An 18,719-nucleotide genomic window follows, 5' to 3' on the forward strand; every position below is an offset into this window, starting at 1 on the left:
AACTTCATGTTCAAATATAATTCACAAAGTGTTTAAATAAAGGTTATGAACTCTCGACATCCGTCTAGATTTACCTGCGAACATAGAAAACACAACGTAAACATTTAGAATTCAGTCTGATCACAATCACCACGCTGTCTCAGGGTCTGTTAGTTCATTTTGCCTTTAATAATAAAAAGAAAACTAAAATAAAAATCTCAAAATAAAAAATACATGGCAAAACAATAGACTCTTAAATGATTATGAGAATAATCATGGTCGCAATGATGATACAGTAGAAGTAATAATAGTCACCATAATAATAATAATAATAATAATATTAATAATAATAATCAGAAGCATAATAATCAGAACTATCTTTTCTGGTGCCTGTGCCACCAGCAGAAATCACTGGCTGTTTTTTATAGACATTATGGTAAGCATCGCACAGGCTGGGGCGTGGCACTTGTCAAAATATTTTCACACTTAGCAAAGTTACCCCACATATGCACGACAAAATAAGGACAGTCACAGCTCGTACAATTCACAGCACTGCTTGGAAACAAAAGAAAATAAACCAAAGAGTCTTAAACATGCTCTGAGTTCGTTTCTTCTTTCCTTCTGGGTGACTGACGGAGCGAAAGACCAAGGGAGGGGGATTTGGCAGTTTTTAGATAATAATAAAAATAAAAAGAAGTTCATGTGAAGTCTAAAAACTTGACAAAAACACAAACTACAGTTTAGTAAAATGGCCAAGCTTAAAAAAAAGATCAACATTCTTCTTCGTCTCCTGAAATCAGCAAAGTAAGAAAGACTTCTGCAGTTCTGTGGGTTCATTTGTCCAATGAAAGTGCAGTGCTCACGTGTTGGTGAAATGTTGATTCGTGCATTTTTTTTTCTTTAAGGGGCAAAACACAAAACTTTTAATGAGAATGATATGACGGCGACGCCCGGAGCTCTTCTTGAACGCTTGTTTCTCTAAAGAATGAAGATGAAGAAGAGGACGATAAAACGCAAGCTGCTGCAGTCCCTCACATCGCTGAGGCTGGATGAAGAATAAAAGGTGAAGAGGGGGAGGAGGGTGACACGGTGGATCTGAAGGGAAACACTGGTGCTGTTTATTTTAAACCACTCTCTCTTCAACTGGTTTTACTGGCTGAGGAATTTTTCATGGCACTTTAAAATCTGGAATTTGGTCAGTTCTACTTAAAGCAAAGAAACACTTTGTCTTAGGGTGTAAATATAAACACGGAAACATAAATCTTAATATTTAGTTTGTAATTTTACACAACGCCCAACATCGAGGAGAAATCAGACAATTTGTGAGAAAATAGGCAATATTTTAAAAATAAGTTAAAACAGGGAAAACTTGGGAATTTCTTTAAACAAATGCTAAAACACTGAGCGCAGAAAAATAATAATTTTGATAAAAATCCAGAGATTTATGTTCAATTTAATTAAAAAAACTGCCAAAATCGATCAAATAATAAAAAATATAATTTTAAGGAGGAGAAATGTTACACTTTTTAAGAAGTAAATAAGTCAAAATCATTCAGAAAAACATCAGATCTTTTCTACATTTTAATTTAATACAATACTTTATCACATTTTTGATGAAATTGAAAAAAAGTGTAATTTTGAGGGTTGTTTGTCATTTTGTTTATTATAACAATACTTTTGCCACATGGCGTTCCCTTTAAAGAAGAGTTTGCTTTATGATCAAGAATTAGGACAACTAGAAAATTGTTAAATGTCTGACTTACTTAAATGTATTTAAATGAAGGTGACATCTTAAAGAAAAAACATTTAAGATGGAAAAAATAACAGGATTTTTTTGTGTGAGGTATGATTTTTAAAATGTTTGAGGAATGTTATTATTGAGGAATTTAATTTTGGATAGATTTTGATTTTACAGAATAACAGCAATCTGACACTTTGTTACACACAGGAGAATAAGAGCCACTGTGAAAAAAAATCTTTGAAATAAAGTTAAAACATTTTAAGAAAAAGTGGCAAATTATTGTCTAAAATGTAAAAAAAGTCATTTATATTACAAGGCATGAACTATTGAAGTTGATATCTCATAGGAAAAAAAATTAATTGAACCATTGAAGGCAAAACACTACAAGATAAATGTTAATGAAATGTATGCAACATACCATTTTAAAATGTTTTGGATTTTATTTTGAAAATCACTTGCAGACATATCTTGGATTTCTGTATTGGATAGAGTCGCTCCGTTTCCTTTGAGATTTTAACCACTGAAGGAAAATATTCTCACCTTTGTACTGAGGTGAGTTTAGGGCTTAAAAACACACAATACTTCAGAATTTTACATTCAAAATTCTGAAACTTATTTGAACTTAAACAAAAAATATGGGACTGGCAAAAAAAAGGATATCGTCTTATTGGCAACAGAGTCGTAAAAGGCACGATGAAGTTTACAGATCTACATAAACAATGTATGAAAATGTTATCTCAGAGTGTGTTTGGGTCAGTCAGTGGCAGAGGGGATGATGAACAAACAAACACCAGTGTTTCCCTTTAAGAGTCGACAGCGTGGTTTAACCTGACCGAGATCAGCTTCAGGCTAAAGAAGTGATGAAAGAATCGAGAGTTTAAAAACAGAGACAAACAAACGGAGGTGAGAGATCAGCTGAGAAAGTACTTAAATGTCACAGGCTCCAAGCTCGACACGGGTTCAACGTTTAAAGATCAGTTCCAGAGTGATCAGAGAGTGGGCTCATATTTTAAGAAGTTTGTTTTTATGAGGTCATGTTTGTTCACCCGCAGTGATGTTAAAATACTCCCAAAAAGATGAAGAGGAGACGATTTCTAATGGGGTAAAGAACCAATAGACAAAACTAGAGGTGAAAAGTAACAGAATCCATATTTAACCCATGTCAATCCAATTGTTGTTTATATATTCTGTCAAAACTTACTGACGCAAAAATTCAACGTAAAAAAGTATTTTCAGTTATTTTAGTTCGGTGTGAAGAAAATGTCAGCTTTGAATTTTGACCTCAACAAAATGAGAAAACAGGCTTTTTTCAAGTTCTAAAATTAACTTTCTTTATTCTTAAACAATGCCATGTTTTTAAAGTGAAATTTGACATTTTATGAAAACATTTAAACTTAAACTTTTTGCCTGAAAATTCATCTTCATCTTTTATTTCACTCTACATTTCTAAATTTGATCTGCGGTAGCTCTAATGCTCCAACTTTTTATATATTTTCAATTGTATTCAATGAACAAACGTCCTCCTCTTTCTTAAACAGCCTGGCATTTTCAGCAAAGAGTTTTTATGACACTGAAAAACCTAAGTTTCTTTTTTAGCGAGTGATACACAAAATAGTATTTTCTTACAGTATTTTGGCTGATTAGTGACATATCAACCTAATATTTCCACTCAGTTACACTGAGCCAGTCCTGTGGTGGAAAAAACTGATTATTGTAAGTTTTTCAGACAATTTACAGTTTATTATAAACATTTAAAATAGTTAAAACAACTTCTATCCAGTTTTCTTCAGTTGGAACATTTTTAAATGTCTGACTAATCACAAACTAAACATATTCCTCAACATATTTTGTCTGATTGAGAATAAATGCGCATACATCGAACAAGACTTTAAGTGGAATCCAAACATCAAACATCTTTAATGAAGATGGCTTGGACTGGTATTCGATCCAGTTTAAACTGGTTCATGTCTCAGTTCAAGCCTGATTTTTATCTGCAAGTTTTCAAACATTCAAGCCATGTTTATGCCGTTTTTTAAAATGTGTTTATATTCTCTTTTAACGGTTTGAACCCACTCAGCTCCTTTAAAAACAAAATGAAAATTCCTAAGGAGAGACCAATTTACAGAGCCGAAGATGTGAGACAGAAAGTGCTGGAAAACTGATTTAAATTACGTTTTTTTTTTTGTTTGTTTTTGTGTGAAATGTGACTTTTATCAAACTTAAGAACAATACAAAGAGTTTTGAAGACGTGAAAAAACTTGATCACTCTGGAAAAGTTCTTAAACAAGACGAATGAAGATCAGGAGCATGCAGCTGATGACGTGACACACAGTTCAGAAAATGTACGACCGAGTGAGATGAGAGCGAGCGAGTGGATGCTGGTGAAATCGAGAAGTCGGTGTAAGACTGCAGTGTGTGTTTGTGTTTCGTGTACAGTGTGTCCTCCCCTCGCAGCCTCGATGTAAAAAGCATTGACAGTTTTTACTCAAAGAAAAAAGAACTGTAGATCACCACTGAACACAGACCTGACAGCTCGTAGAAGATTACTTTTCTGTTTCAAATATATATTCTGTTTGTACAAGACGGTGATCGACATTCAAAAAAGATCTCAGAATGAAATACGCTTCAGCTTCCTACTCGTCTTTTTATTTTTTCATACATTTCAGCTAAGAGTTTTCCTTCACATGTTAAACCTTCTCATCAGAACCTGTCCTCCACACTTTATAAGTTTTTCAGCAAAAAAGAGAAACAGAGACGAATGGAGAAGACGGAGGCGAAGAATGGCGGCGGCGTGACGAATGACTGAAGCAAGAGAGGAAGAACACCACCGACGCCCTTGCGAGGCCTCCTTCCAAACATGCCCTCATCCACCCCCTCCACCGGGGAATGTAACGTCAACAGTGTGTGTGTGTGTGTGTGTGTGTGTGTGTGTGTGTGTGTGTGTGTGTGTGTGTGTGTGTGTGTGTGGTGGTTTCGAAGCGAGCATATGAAGAGGTTGGCGAGCTCCTAGCAGTCCTCGTCTTTGTCGTCCACAGCGCCTTTGAGCCGTAGGCGGGCGAAGTCTTCGAAGACGAAGTCGTCGTCCTGGGAGATGCTGCTGGGGACGAGACAGACCGAGACATCGTGTTAGTATCACTGAGTGTTGTTACATTCAGGTCAGCATGAAAACCTGCTGCTGCACATATCTGCAAGAAGCAAGCTTATTTGATCACTATCATGTGGATAAGAAAGTAAAAACTGGAAAAACATCCCTTTGAAGTTCATTTAGAAGAGTTCAAAATGTGAGATTCATTTGAAATTAATCACGAGTCAACGAAAAACAATCATGTGATTAATTGTGAGTTAACGTGATTAATCCAGGGTTGACTATAAACAGTCATATGATTCATCGTGAGCTAACGTGGTAAATCATGAGTTTACGTGATTCTTTGTGAGTTAACGTGCGATTTATCGTGAGTTAACGGGATTCTTTGTGAGTTACAGGGATGGGTACGAATACTCTAGTACTCGGGTACTCGCCATTGACCCCATTATTCGAATAGCATTTTGTTACTCGCGCACCTGGCAAGATAACTTGAACTCATACAGCGTAACATGTGCCATGAGCTTTTTGTTTTCGCCTAACTAAATAGGTAGGAAATAATTAACGGGATATAAACGTGTGACTTCTCCGGCCACGGCATCAGCTTTAGAACACACCGAGCCAGATTTCAGCAAAAACATCTGTTTTACGGTAGCTACGGCAACACTTTAGGAACACATTATTCCACCGAAAGCAGTCTGGAAGTACTTCGAGAAAAACAATGAAGTTAATGTGCAGTGCAAGATATGTGGCGTTAAACTTGCACATCATAGAAATACTAGTTCTATGCTTAACCACATGCGCTTAAAGCACAAGGAGAAAACAGCGGAGACAGATAACAGGCAGTCTTGCATAATGTCTTTTGCTCGCCCTGTTAGCACATGTCGGTGTGATGAAACCAGAGCGGAGAAGATTAGCCTGATAATAACCAAAATGGTAACTGGAGATCTGCTCCCATTATGGAAGGAGAAGGCTTCAAAGAGCTGATAGTGTTTGTCGAGCTGGAGTACAAGCTTCCATCGCGGAGAACAACAACTACAAGAGTGGAAATTATGTATGAAGAAAAGGCAGCAGAACTTAAAGTTGATTTGGAACGTGTTGGGAAAGTGGCTGTTACTACAGACTCGTGGACAGCTCTCACCACCGATTCGTATATCACCATAACATGCCATTTTATTCAGAACTGGGAATTGAAGACCGCTGTCTTACAGACCCGCAGCACTGATGAGTGGCACACCGCTGTAAACCTGGCCGACCACCTAAAAGTAGCTACCGAGGAGTGGGGGGTGTTGGGCAAAGTTTATCCATGACAACGCCAGTAATATGGTGATGGCAAATGAGTGCCTCCTGGAGTGGGAATCCATGCCGTGCTTTGCACACACTCCAGCATGCCATAAACGATGGCTTCAAGGTAGTGAGTGTGAACAGACTCGTTGGCGCATGTAGCAGGTTAGTAGCTCATTTCCACCACAGCACAGTGGCAACAGCAGCCCTGAAGAGAAAGCAAGCAGAGCAGAACCTGCCGAATCATAGACTGATCCAGTACTGCCGCACTAGGAAGAAATCCGTATATGAAATGTTTGAGCGGCTTCTGGAACAAAGATGGGCACTGTCGGTGACTCTTTCAGACAGACAGGCAACAAAGCTCGCTATTGCAAGAACCCTCGAATTGACTGACGATAACTGGCAAACACTTGAAGATATCTTGCCTGCACTTCACTCTTTGAAGTGTGCAACAACAGCCATGTGTAATGAATCCCATGTCTGCATCTCCATGGTGCATCCAGTCCCCACCAGCCTCCTCGGGCATCTAAAGCCAAACGATGGAGAGTCAGCCAAGGTGAATTCAAGACTACAGTGGCCGAGTCCTTGCAAAAGCGAGTGTCCCCCAATAGCACAGGTAACCCTGGTAATTGTTTGATCCACTAAACACACAATAACAATTCATAATCTTATTTAAGTACAGATAATTACATAGCACACTGCTGCCATCACCAGGCTGAAATGAATATGACTCCATGTAATCATTCTATTGGTGATAAATAAATAAAGATCATTTTATAGGCTATAGCTTTAATTGTAAAAAATAATTTTTCACAGGCAAAGCAGCAAATATTGCTTCTGTCCTGGATCCCTGGCACAAGCACCTCCGTTTCCTGGAGCCAGCCATGCGTGTGAACGTCCGAGAGAGACTCACTGAACTTTATGACAGTATCACAGAACCGCCCGGAGGTGACAGTGTTCTGCCCCAGACAGACGAACAACGTCCAGCAGCATCCTCCCAAATTACAAGTGCCGCAGCTCTTGACACTTTGTTTGGGATTGTGAGTTAATGTGATTCATAATAAGTTAACACGTGTTTAATCGTGAGTTCACTTGTGATAAATCAAGGGTTAACTATAAATAATCATGTTATTAATTGCGAGTAAACTATAAAAAACCATGCGAATAGAACATTATTGCTAATGCTAATGTCCCTGACAGGCTATAGTAAATAAAATCTGTCAAACATTGTGTTCTTCGCTGGTTTGATGAACGAGTCTCTGAAACAAAATGTCAGTTCTGGAACGATACAGAAAGTGTTTAATTCTTAAGTGGATCTGGTCATGGATCAGATTTAAGCCTGCTCAGCAGGATTTGTGTTTCTATGGCTGTGTGTGAAATCAGCCACTACTCACTCCAGAGTAAAGGTGGGTGGTTTGACCTAAATTCATACCAGTGTTGTTTTATTCAAAGTTTATTTCTGTTGTCCAGTAAAAATTCAAACTGCTCCTTTAAAACTCTGACTGAGACTGAATCGAGTGTTTGATACTCACTTTGTGTCGAATTCTATCAAATTGGTGTCGATGGGGGGGTCCATCTCTGGCACAGCTGTAACACACACACACACACACACACACACACACACACACACACACACACACACACACACACACACACACACACACACACACACACACACACACACACACACACACACACACACACACACACACACACACACGTTAGTATGTCATACAGTTGTTGCCATGGAAACTGAATCTTGTCTCCATGGATATTCAGCGCACGAAGAAGGGACAAGAATGGAGTTATATAACCATTGATGCAGCGTGTGTGTGTGTGTGTGTGTGTGTGTGTGTGTGTGTGTGTGTGTGTGTGTATGTGTGTGTGTGTGTGTGTGTGTGTGTCTCTGTCTGTCCTCTGACTCTCTAATAAAATAACAAATAACATAAAAACATATTTTAGGTTGTTGTTTTGATTGATAAATGTACGTCACATGTCTGCAGGTGGTGTGGGCGACCTGTGTGGACTCACCTGACTGTGGGCGGGACACAGGTGGCTCCACAGGTTTAGGATGCATTAAGATGAAAGGCAGCTCCACCGACACGTCTCTGAAACAGACACACACACAAAGATGAAGTCAGCCTTAAGACCACAACACAAACATTTTTGACACATGAAACTATATAAAACAAACTAAGGTCAGAACGTGTCTTTGATACAGTTTTCAAACCAGTTCATTATTAAAACCAGTTTGATCTGGTCTGTTCGTGTACATTTCAAATTACTTTTAATTAAATCAATCCTGTCTAAAACTGTCAAAGTCATTATTTTGGCGTTAAAACAAAGCTTTTTTAAGATAGAATAATTAAGTAAACCTTTTTAAATCTCAAAAAAATGCGGTAAAAATCCCCTTATTTCATGTTTGAATAATTTATAATTATCTAAAAGATACAAAATATTTTTCATTTTTCTTTAAAACTGACCATTTAGTTTCCATTTTTCCTGTCACTAAAAACTGTTTAAAACTATTTATCTAGTTTCAGTTACTGTTCAACTCTAGTGTAAGTCTGCAAAATTAAAATTAAAAAAGCTCACTCTAACGACATTTAAATCAAATAATCTGTTGTTTAAACAGATTTTAAATCAATTATAATCTTAATTTTTCTTTGTTAAAATGAGTTTAAAACCAATTTCATCAGCTTACTATAAGCGGGTTAAATCGTGAAACACGATGATACAGTTTGACAGTTTACACTGATTTATATTATCTGTTTATATTTACTTAAAATAGTTCAAACACACTCTGATACATACAATCATCTTTAAGTGAAGCAGGATAGAGATTTATTTATTGAATTAGAAATCAGATTAACCAGTTTTACGGTTTTTCAACTTACTTGTAACCAGTGCTGTCCTTATTCATCATGTTTTAAATGATCGTAATTAAGTTTTTTTTAATCGTAAGCTATATACATGCTGAAGTTAAGACGCTAAAGTGTCGTCCTGTTTAGTCCATACTGGAAAAACCAACTCCACTGTGCGATTGAATGCCACATTTCACTAAAAAGAAGTCCCAGACTTCTCAGCTGACGAGTCAAAAGTTATCTGCACCTTGTGACAATCTGAATTAAAATATCACTGAGTTTGAGTTTCAGCTAAGCGTACAGGTGCACCTCTCAGACTGTGATCATTAAAGATGACAGAACACAGTTAAAGTGAGAGAATCACCAAAACTAAGAATTGAAACTAAACTAAAGAAACAGAGAAAGTGGAATTCCTGAAGAGCGCAAACGCTGTCACATTAACCAGGGATCCCTGGACACCAGTGAAGGAGCTAAATTATAATATTACAATATAAACTAATTATTATAACTTCACAGCTTATCAACACTGACACATTTAGGACCTGCATATTTTGCATCTTAATGTGTAACAGTGTTATCCTTTACTCTGAAGCTGTCTCCTCCTCTGAGTCGAGTTTTAAGAGCACACGGAGCAGCATTTATCTAAATAATAAATCTAAAAGTTAGGATCATAAAGTGCATTTATACATTAATCTGATTCATAAATCAACATACTGCTTTCATTGTTATAAACTGTTTTGAAATGCAAAATAGTGGAATTTAAACGTGTGATTAAAATGTGATTAAAATGTGATTATTAGTGATTAACGATTGAAATTCTGCAATTAGTTGTGATAAATTACTAAAATGATGCAATTAATCAAGATTAACTATCAAAATTATGTGATGAATCAAGGTTAACTATTAAAATGATGCGATTTATAAGTATTAACTATTAATTTAACCCATTAATCAGATTAAAAACAATGGTTTGACATCCCTATTTGTGAACCTTTTAGATTACTCAAAAATCAACTCAAACCTGATTTTGCTGTTATTAAGAATTATTCATCAGGTGTAGGAACAGGTGTAAAATATTATTCTCAGGTGAAGTATCTGTACAATCTTTAAATTGATCTTAAATATTAAAATTGTCTTCAATCACAGATATAATCATTTAAATTTGAATTAACTTGGTTTCATTTTTGTTTCAGTGACAGATTCTTGCTGTGTTCTGATGCTTCATGTGTGCTGTCAGCTTCTGTTCACACACATTTACCTCTCCATCACGCCTCTCAGCAGCCTGCAGGGGGGAGAGGAGAGGAGAGGTGGGAGGCACAGAGCGGAGGAGGAGGGAGGGGGAGGGGGTGTGGGGGGGGGGGGGAGCGCACAAGAAGCCACACAAACAGAGGGGAGGGAGGTGAAATGAAAAAGCAGGAGGCAACACGTTCACAACACGTTCACAACCTACAGTGGAAGCAAGCAGAGTGAGGCGCAACTACGGCAACAAAACAAGCAGACTGTTTCCAGGGCAACCGACACTGACGACAAGAAGTGAGAGGACAAAACGAGAAGCTGAGCCGCAGCGACGCCAAGTCACTGACGGGCACGATCAGCTGTACTCAGGTCAAGCTGTGACCAGCAGTCTGTGACGAATGTTTGAGGCTGCAATTATATCATGTACAGGAAACTGTGTGTGTGTGTGTGTGTGTGTGTGTGTGTGTGTGTGTGTGTGTGTGTGTGTGTGTGTGTGTGTGTGTGTGTGTGTGTGTGTGGTGTGTGTCTGTGTCTGTGTCTGTGTGTGTGTGTGTGTGTGTGTGTGTGTGTGTTTGTGTCTTACGCTCCACGTGACACCACCAGCTTCACTTTGACTCTGTAGGACACCAGGATCCCCAGGACCTCCTTGTTGGTGACATCCTTCACTCTGAAACACACAACGGACAGCTGTCAAGTGACTGCACACCTGAATAATATACCTGAGCACTGCACACCTGAATAATATACCTGAGCACTGTGTGTGTGTGTGTGTGTGTGTGTGTGTGTGTGTGTGTGTGTGTGTGTGTGTGTGTGTGTGTGTTTGTTTACATGGTGGAGGAGGCCAGGTTGGTGTCTTCGTGTTTGAGCTTTCCGTCCAGAGCGAGTCCTCTCTTCTCTCGGTTCTTGTCGAGCGTCGGGGTCAGAGTGTAAACCTTACAGAAGGTGGAGCTGGACGACACCTGGTCGCTATGGAGACACCACACTGCTGTCAATCAAGCTGTTTGGCTAAACCCCGCCCACTCAGATCAGTTAACCATACAGTGTCTTAACTGTTTTGGAATTGGGGTTGTTGATGTTCACATAGACTGAATAAAATGTCGATAAAGACGACAGTTTGTAAATCATTTAAAGTTTATATTTAATTTTAAATTGATTAAAGACAACAAATCAAATGTTGACACCTAAAAAATTTAAATTCTCTCAGCAACACGAAAAAAAAAGAAAGTTTTCAGTTTCAACATGTGATTTGTGCATTTTTGCCTTCAATGGACAGGACAGCTGAAGAGAGACATGAAATGTGGGGAGCAGAGTGAGGGGGAGAACATGCAGTAAATGTTCAAGGCTGGAATCGAACTTGCGACCTCTGCAACGAGTGCTATAGCCTCTGTAAATGGAATTGAAATTTAATCTCTGACGGCAGCCAGTAAAGAAGATAAAACTCGTCCAGGCTGGTTAAATCAGATATCAGAAGCCACTACAAACTATCTGTGACAAACAAACAAACAAAATATGTCTGTAGAATCCAGAATATTGAGTGGGTCATCTATTTCACTCTGATTTAAACTGTATGTTTCTGCTTTAAACTGTTTTCAATTCTCAGAATATGTGAAAAACAAAGATCTTTGTGGAGATATTGACTGGGACTTACTCTGCCTCCAGCTGAGCCACTGGACATTTGTACTGAGCAGTGCTGAACAGGCAGATATCTGCATACTGACGCACTGCAGAGAGAAAGAAAGTTTGGATTCATGAATTACATCAGCAACAACAAAAGAAGAGTTAATTCTGAGGATGATTCCATAAAAACATCGCAGAAAAAGGACGAAGAGGAGGAGAATCATTATTTACCAGAGATCTTGACTCTCTTGACCGTCTTGGTGGAGTTGTTGGTGACGTGAACGTTTACGCTGATGGGCTCTCCGTGATAATACAGCTATGTGCAAAGCATTATGGGAGACAAAGAGATTGAAAAGTGCTATTTAAACATGTCTGTGAAGGTTCTCAGCCACCCAGGTCATGGTAATCCAAAGCTTGATCCATAAGGCAACTGGAGTGGGAGAAATTCTTGAAGACGTTTCACCTCTCCTCAGAAGGGCTTCTTCAGTTCTGACCAGACTGGGGAAGAGCTCGAAGATATAAGCCACTAAACAACATCAAGTTCACAAAGGAAGATGTCAGAGGTAACAGTCTTGCCCTTTTGGACTGTGCAGTACAAATTGAAGAGGACAGACGTCTCAACATCGAAGTCTACAGGAAACCCACCCACACAGACCAGTACCTGCTCTTCAACTCACATCATCCTCTGGAACACAAGCTAGGGGTAATAAGAACCCTTCACCATAGGGCTCACAAGGTACCCACAATAACGGAGGAAATGAAGAAGGAACAACTGCACATCAAGGGAGCCCTTAAAACCTGCGGTTACTCCAACTGGGCCTTCATCAAGACCTCCAAAAAGCGGATTTTCAACAAAGAGGAGAACATCAACAAACGACGAAGCATCGCTATTCCATACCTATCTGGGGTCTCTGAGAAACTTCGGAGGATCTTCAACAAACACAATATCCCTGTTCATTTCAAGCCATCCAACACACTGAGACAGAAACTGGTTCATCCCAAGGACAAAACACCTCAGCACAAAGGAGCAATGTAGTTTAAGGGACACTTCTTTGAGTACAGCAAGGTTTAGATCCTGGACAGAGAGGGGCATTGGTATGAAAGAGGGGTGAAGGAAGTCATCTATGTTAAGCTTGAACACCCTTCCCTTAACAGAGGTGGTGGACTAAGACACCATTTGTCTCCTACATACAATGCTGTTTTGAATTCTCTGTCAAAACAAGTAAGACCATACTCACACACAAGGCCATGTGACTCTAATGACTCACATCTGACCCATCACCCTATCGACTGCCAGGAACTAGGTTAACGATTGTCAGGAGGTACTGAAAGACTGTCAGGAACTAGACTGACGACCCTTCTTAGGACCCTTTGTGACTCCTGGAACCACCCATGACTGTTAGTGGCTTATACAGTATCTTCAAGCTCTTCCTCAGTCTGGTCAGAACTGAAGAAGCCTTTCGGAGGAGAGGTGAAACGTCTTCAAGAATTTCTCCCAGTCCAGTTGCCTTACAGATCAAGCTCTGGAATATTTAAACATCTTTAAAGGAGAATATGTTCATGTGAAATAGAAGATTTAATTCAAAGTATGACAACATACTTTCATCGCAAAAACTATAAGATCATTCACAAAGCCAGATGTTTATGTTAGGTGTGTGTGTGTGTGTGTGTGTGTGTGTGTGTGTGTGTGTGTGTGTGTGTGTGTGTGTGTGTGTGTGTGTGTGTGGGTGTGTGTGTGTGTGTGTGTGTGTGGGTGTGTGTGGGTGTGTGTGTGTGTGTGTGGGTGTGTGTGTGTGTGTGGGTGTGTGGGTGTGTGTGGGTGTGTGTGTGTGTGTGTGTGTGTGTACCTCCTTGTCCAGAGAGGCCTCCAGGTGTAGGGATCTGTCAGACATCAGGAAGTTTCGGGTCGTCTCCACCATGGGCTGAGGACCGGGTTTCTCTGGAGCGTACTGAACCTTCCTGATCACCAGACGCACCGAATTCCTGACGACAAAGAACGACTTCGGTCTCATGAATCCGGTTTCAAACACACTAATGATACAGACATTCAAACCAATTGAATCCAGATGAACCCCACTCAGATGCTCCTGCAGTTGTGAGCTCACCTCTTGTGAATCTTTTCTTCTATCGACTTGGCACAGAAAGCTCTGATCTCAAAGTCGACGCCGCAGGCCTGCAGGGGGGGCGAGAGGAGACCAGATCAATTTTCCTCTATCCAGCACAGAAAACTAAATCCACTTTCATATTTACTGATCTCTAAAGCTGCTGATATCAAAACACAGTCCTAGTTTCTGTTTAGCTGCACAGAAAAAAGTCATGTTTTTGTCACGGAAGCAGCCTGTTTAATTCATGTGTGTCAGTCTATTTTATCAAACTAAAGCAGCACTTTTTAAATATTGACTCAAGATTGAACAGGCAAGAGTACAGAGTCTGAAACATGCTGCTTTTAAATGACTTTACCTCCAACAGAAACAAGTTTAGATTTCTTTAAACTGAGGCGGTTATCTGCTTCAGAGGTTAGCAGTCTCATACTGAAAATCAAAGTCTTATTTACAGTACTTTCATGTTAAACATCCAGGTGAGCTTTTCTTCTACTTTGTGCACATGCGAAAAGCTGACTGTGAATCCGCTGAGTTGTGACAGCCAAGTTTAAACCAGGAAAAATCAGGAAATTTAAAAAATAATTCCATAGAAAAGTCATCAACTACCAGCTCACATTAGGGTGCTTGACAACTACGGGACCTTTAGAAAAACATTTAAAAATTAAAAACAAACCAGTCATGTACACATGAATAATCTGTTTCCTCATTTGATGCCTGTTCAAGGGCTTTGTCCTCACCTTGCATCCTGTTTTTATAACATCACAAACGTTTTGTATGTAAAATTTGTAAGTCATTGTGTAGTGTCCTGTTAACTGTCTTGTGACATCCTGTAATTTTAAATCATGTTGCTTTATGTTTTATGCGAGTACCTGCCTTAGGACTACGGATGAAATTTAAGCTATTGTGCTAATTCCGGCATATTTACATTGAGGCACACTGTTGAAATGTTGATTTTTGTGCATTGTCCTAATCAAATAGACTCAAATTAAATGAAATTAAATCTTAGTTTTGAGGAAGGTGCTAACATTTGTAAATAATCCAGTCAGCATGGAAGAAACGCTAGGGGTTAAGGTGTTTAAATCAAGACGTTGTTCTGTAGACATCGATTAATCATCGACTGGAGCAGATTTATGAGAAAGTGCTTCTGTCAGAAGACTCATCACACATTCAGGGTGAACTTAAATTTGCATTCCGAATATTTAAATGCAGATATGTATATGTATATTGTAAATGATGCATTTAAAGCTCCTGTGAGGAACTTTCTGTTTGTGTCGACTTCGGCGCCCCCCTGTGGGCAAAGTGATTTTGCTGATTTTGTCCTGTACATGTGTAAATTAAGTTTTTGGACAAAATAATTTCCTCCTGCTTTCAACTTATAGTCAAATATTTCACTCAAGAATATTTACTGCAGGTATCAATTAACCGCCAACTACATTAACTTACCAGCATCCACCTTCATATCACAAAGTTTAAGTAAATGTGTATGTGCAGTCTTCTCTGTTCATCCTTTGTGGGGAAAGTTTAAAACGTCTGCCCTTAAAATGATTTTTATATGAAATATGAAAAGTGAGATGCCTTGACTATGCCCGGCTTTGCACTGATGGGATTTCAACTACTGCTGGAAAGATACGCTGTCATATTAATCATTTCTGTCCTTTCACATCTAGAATAAGAAAATGATCCAAGTGGAAAAACAAAACGTGTTGTCTGATTCGTTGATATCGTGACCGTATTTAAAGCTGGGGTTGGTAGTCTCGGAAAACTAGCATGAATTTGAATGTAGCATGTCTTCAGGACTCAGTCTAACCCCTCCCCCCCTTCCCTTCGGAGCTCCTCCAAAACGACGCCCCCACTCACATGCACGAGCGCCACTGATTCATGACCATATGATCGGGACTGATTCAAAACCGGTCCTCACCAAAACATTCTCATAGTGAAAGTTAAAAACACAAACAAACATGGCTGCTGTTAGTACTTACAACTGTCATGCTAGCATTATCCAGTTGTACCGGTGACACGATATCAGGAGAAAAGTTATAACACATATAATACTGTAACAGCTCTACTGTTTGTTAAACATGTTCAGTGCAGATGCTCTTAATTCCTACAATGTTGACAGTCAGTGAAGGCATCAAGAGAGGTGTACAGTGTGTGAGCGGGAGAAAGGAGAGACAGGCAGGAGAAGTTCTTAATTCATTCAAACATTGATTGTTGCTTTGTTGGTCGGCATGGTCTCGGCCGACAGTGAACGGTTAGTAAAGCTCAACGTGTTCACGAACCGGCTCGTCATCCCTACAGCGTCCGGACAGAAGGTCACGCTACAGTAAATTTACATTTTCTGTAGGACTTACTAGATGTCATTAATTATTTTGCTTGTCAGAGCCCCCGTGGTGAGAGCTTTTTAGACTCTGATCCGGACTACAGTCCTGAGCAAAGCACCTCATCGGGTCAGAGGGGACAGGCCCGAGGTCGAGCGAGAGGCAGGACGGGATTTGATTGGTGTGCGTTTGAGTGTGTGTGTGTTTGTGTGTTTGTGTTTGTGTGTGTGTGTGTGTGTGTGTGTGTGTGTGTGTGTGTGTGTGTGTGTGTGTGTGTGTGTGTGTGTGTGTGTGTGTGTGTGTGTATGTCTGTGTGTGTGTGTGTGTGTGTGTGTGTGTGTGTGTGTGTGTGTGTGTGTGTTACCTTCCCAGTGTCCTCTGGGCCAGGCTGTAAAGTGACTGAACAGGGGAGGTTCTGGGGAATCTGAAAAACAAACATAAAGCTGGTTAATGTGACAAACTTCAATCATACAGCTGAGATTTAATTTGTAATCATGTGTTGCAACACAAAGACAGAAAATGACACATATTATAATATTCTAATTATTAGATGCATATTAGGAATGATCTGGCTTGTTATTGGTCTCCTTTTCAGACGTCAGTGAACCACAGGTTTCAGCAACATAACATGGAGGTGAGATTAACGACCTTTTAAGATTCCAGATTTCTATCTGACTCAGGTACACCTGCAGGGTTCACTAACACTCTGCTTCTTTGTGACTCTGTTCGCTGCAACTCGTCCACAGGGACTGAAACCTGCAGCTGTGAGGTGGAGCTGACGTTATCAGAGTGTTAATTTATACAGCGAGAAGCAGGACCATAAACCGAGTGAGATCAACCACAAACATCAAAATGATCTGCAGCCTGAGAATCCAGCTCTCAAACCAAACCAGTGAAAAACACTTCACTTCTTCTGTTCTCTGGAGCTTCTTTACTTTACATCTGTCTGCAGAAACATTAGGGAGGACATACTGAATCAAACATGAAGTTCAAAGAAGTCTTGATAGATTATCCGTGCAAATCCCCCTCTGGTTAACTTTGAGCTCGATAGATCAACTACTCCACAATCAAACAGTTCCAGGAAATCAATTAAGAGACCAAAAGTTTGGACTCACTAGACTACAACAGAGTCACAAGTGTTTGTTTGTTTTCAGAATAAAACAGGGAAGAAAATGTGATGAGGGTTTTGTGGACTCACTGTTACAGCCCTCTGGTCCCCGAAAAGTCTCTGGAACTTAAGAACTATAGGAACTAGATTTATGTTCAAATTAAGGAACAAAGAGCCTTTCCTTGTTGGAGGGGATTGCGTGTGTCGAGAAAGTATTCTGACAAAACAACCCCTTCATGTACGGATCAAAACAATGTAACCTAATGTGACATGACAGACGTTTGAAATCCTCATGTTCACAATGATAATAATAAACGTTGTTTCTTCATAAGATTGGTGAATAAGTGTCACATGTTTTATTTTGTAAAGTGTGATTTTTAAATAGCGTACGTTTCTTCTTTATTTTGGAAAATGACAAAACTAATTTAACGTTTGTATTTTATAAAGCTGAAGATCAAACACGCTTATTCCACCTACCCTGTTCCTCTGCAAATGACGATACCAATCTGTTCCACTACATTTCATTCCATTCATCTACATTCCATACCATTTCATTTCAATCCATTCTACCCATCCATTCCATGTCATTCTATTTCTTAACATCTAAAATATCTTTTCCTTTTCTATTTTTTCCATTTTATTCTATTCTTATCCATTCCTTTCAATCCCAACCATCCCGCTCTATTTCATTCAATCCTAGGGATGCAAGGATATATCACAGGACGGTAAAAAATGGCAACAATTAGGGTGGATTAAAATCAATTCAACAAAATTTGTATTGCGATATTATTTTCAAAAAGTAGAAGGCGCTATCTGCATTATACTCCACTTGTTCAACATCATGATGTCTGCGCTGCTCTCTCGTCACTCACTGAGTCAAGCGTCACAGACATGGTGACAGCAGGTGAAGACCGAGCAGTTCAGGATGCACTTTTGTGTTTACAGTCTGAGGTACGGCAGCATTTTGGCTTTCCCTGATATTCCTGAAGAAAAACATGTCAATTCACAGCCAGGAGCATAAGCTGCTCTTTAGTTTATTTAAAGAGATTTACATTATTTGTTTTGTTCTGAAATTTTCCAACAAGGTATTTTTGTACTGTCATTTCTATTTTTTTGCAAGGTGTTGTAAAAAAGTGTGCTGTGGTTTTATTTGAGTTACAACATGACTTGAAAATTAAAAAGTATTACTTTGTTTACAAGAAATGTTAGAGAAAAAATATATATGGCAACTGTCCATATCTGAGAATTGAAATAAAATAATAGCTTTTTAAATTTATTTGAAATTTGAAAAACGTTAGAGAATCGTGAGTGAATCGTGAGTGAACCAAAAATCGGGATTTGAATCCAACCGTGGGTTGAGTGTATCCTTACATCCTTATTCAATCCTT

General features: G+C 39.2%; 1 protein-coding gene across 4 annotated transcripts in view; it reads right to left on the reverse strand.

Moving 5' to 3' along the window:
- Window positions 1-2,137: 2,137 nt before the first annotated feature.
- The window catches only part of LOC117812409 (arrestin red cell), a 37,031-nt gene continuing 20,449 nt past the window's right edge, over window positions 2,138-18,719 (reverse strand). The window contains exons 7-17 of one of the 4 annotated variants that reach the window (XM_034683148.1): window positions 16,588-16,647; window positions 13,909-13,976; window positions 13,651-13,786; window positions 12,035-12,119; window positions 11,835-11,907; window positions 11,015-11,152; window positions 10,770-10,853; window positions 10,209-10,232; window positions 8,118-8,194; window positions 7,619-7,673; window positions 2,138-4,817 (exon numbers count right to left, since the gene is read on the reverse strand). In XM_034683148.1, coding sequence (XP_034539039.1) covers window positions 4,727-4,817; window positions 7,619-7,673; window positions 8,118-8,194; window positions 10,209-10,232; window positions 10,770-10,853; window positions 11,015-11,152; window positions 11,835-11,907; window positions 12,035-12,119; window positions 13,651-13,786; window positions 13,909-13,976; window positions 16,588-16,647 — 891 coding nt within the window. In that variant the 3' untranslated portion in view covers window positions 2,138-4,726. The remainder of the gene's footprint in view (window positions 4,818-7,618; window positions 7,674-8,117; window positions 8,195-10,208; window positions 10,233-10,769; window positions 10,854-11,014; window positions 11,153-11,834; window positions 11,908-12,034; window positions 12,120-13,650; window positions 13,787-13,908; window positions 13,977-16,587; window positions 16,648-18,719) is intronic. The other 3 variants (XM_034683149.1, XM_034683151.1, XM_034683150.1) reach the window with 3 other exon arrangements.

The sequence above is a fragment of the Notolabrus celidotus genome, chromosome 5 (assembly GCF_009762535.1).
Source record: "Notolabrus celidotus isolate fNotCel1 chromosome 5, fNotCel1.pri, whole genome shotgun sequence".
Classification (NCBI taxonomy): Eukaryota; Metazoa; Chordata; class Actinopteri; order Labriformes; family Labridae; genus Notolabrus; species Notolabrus celidotus.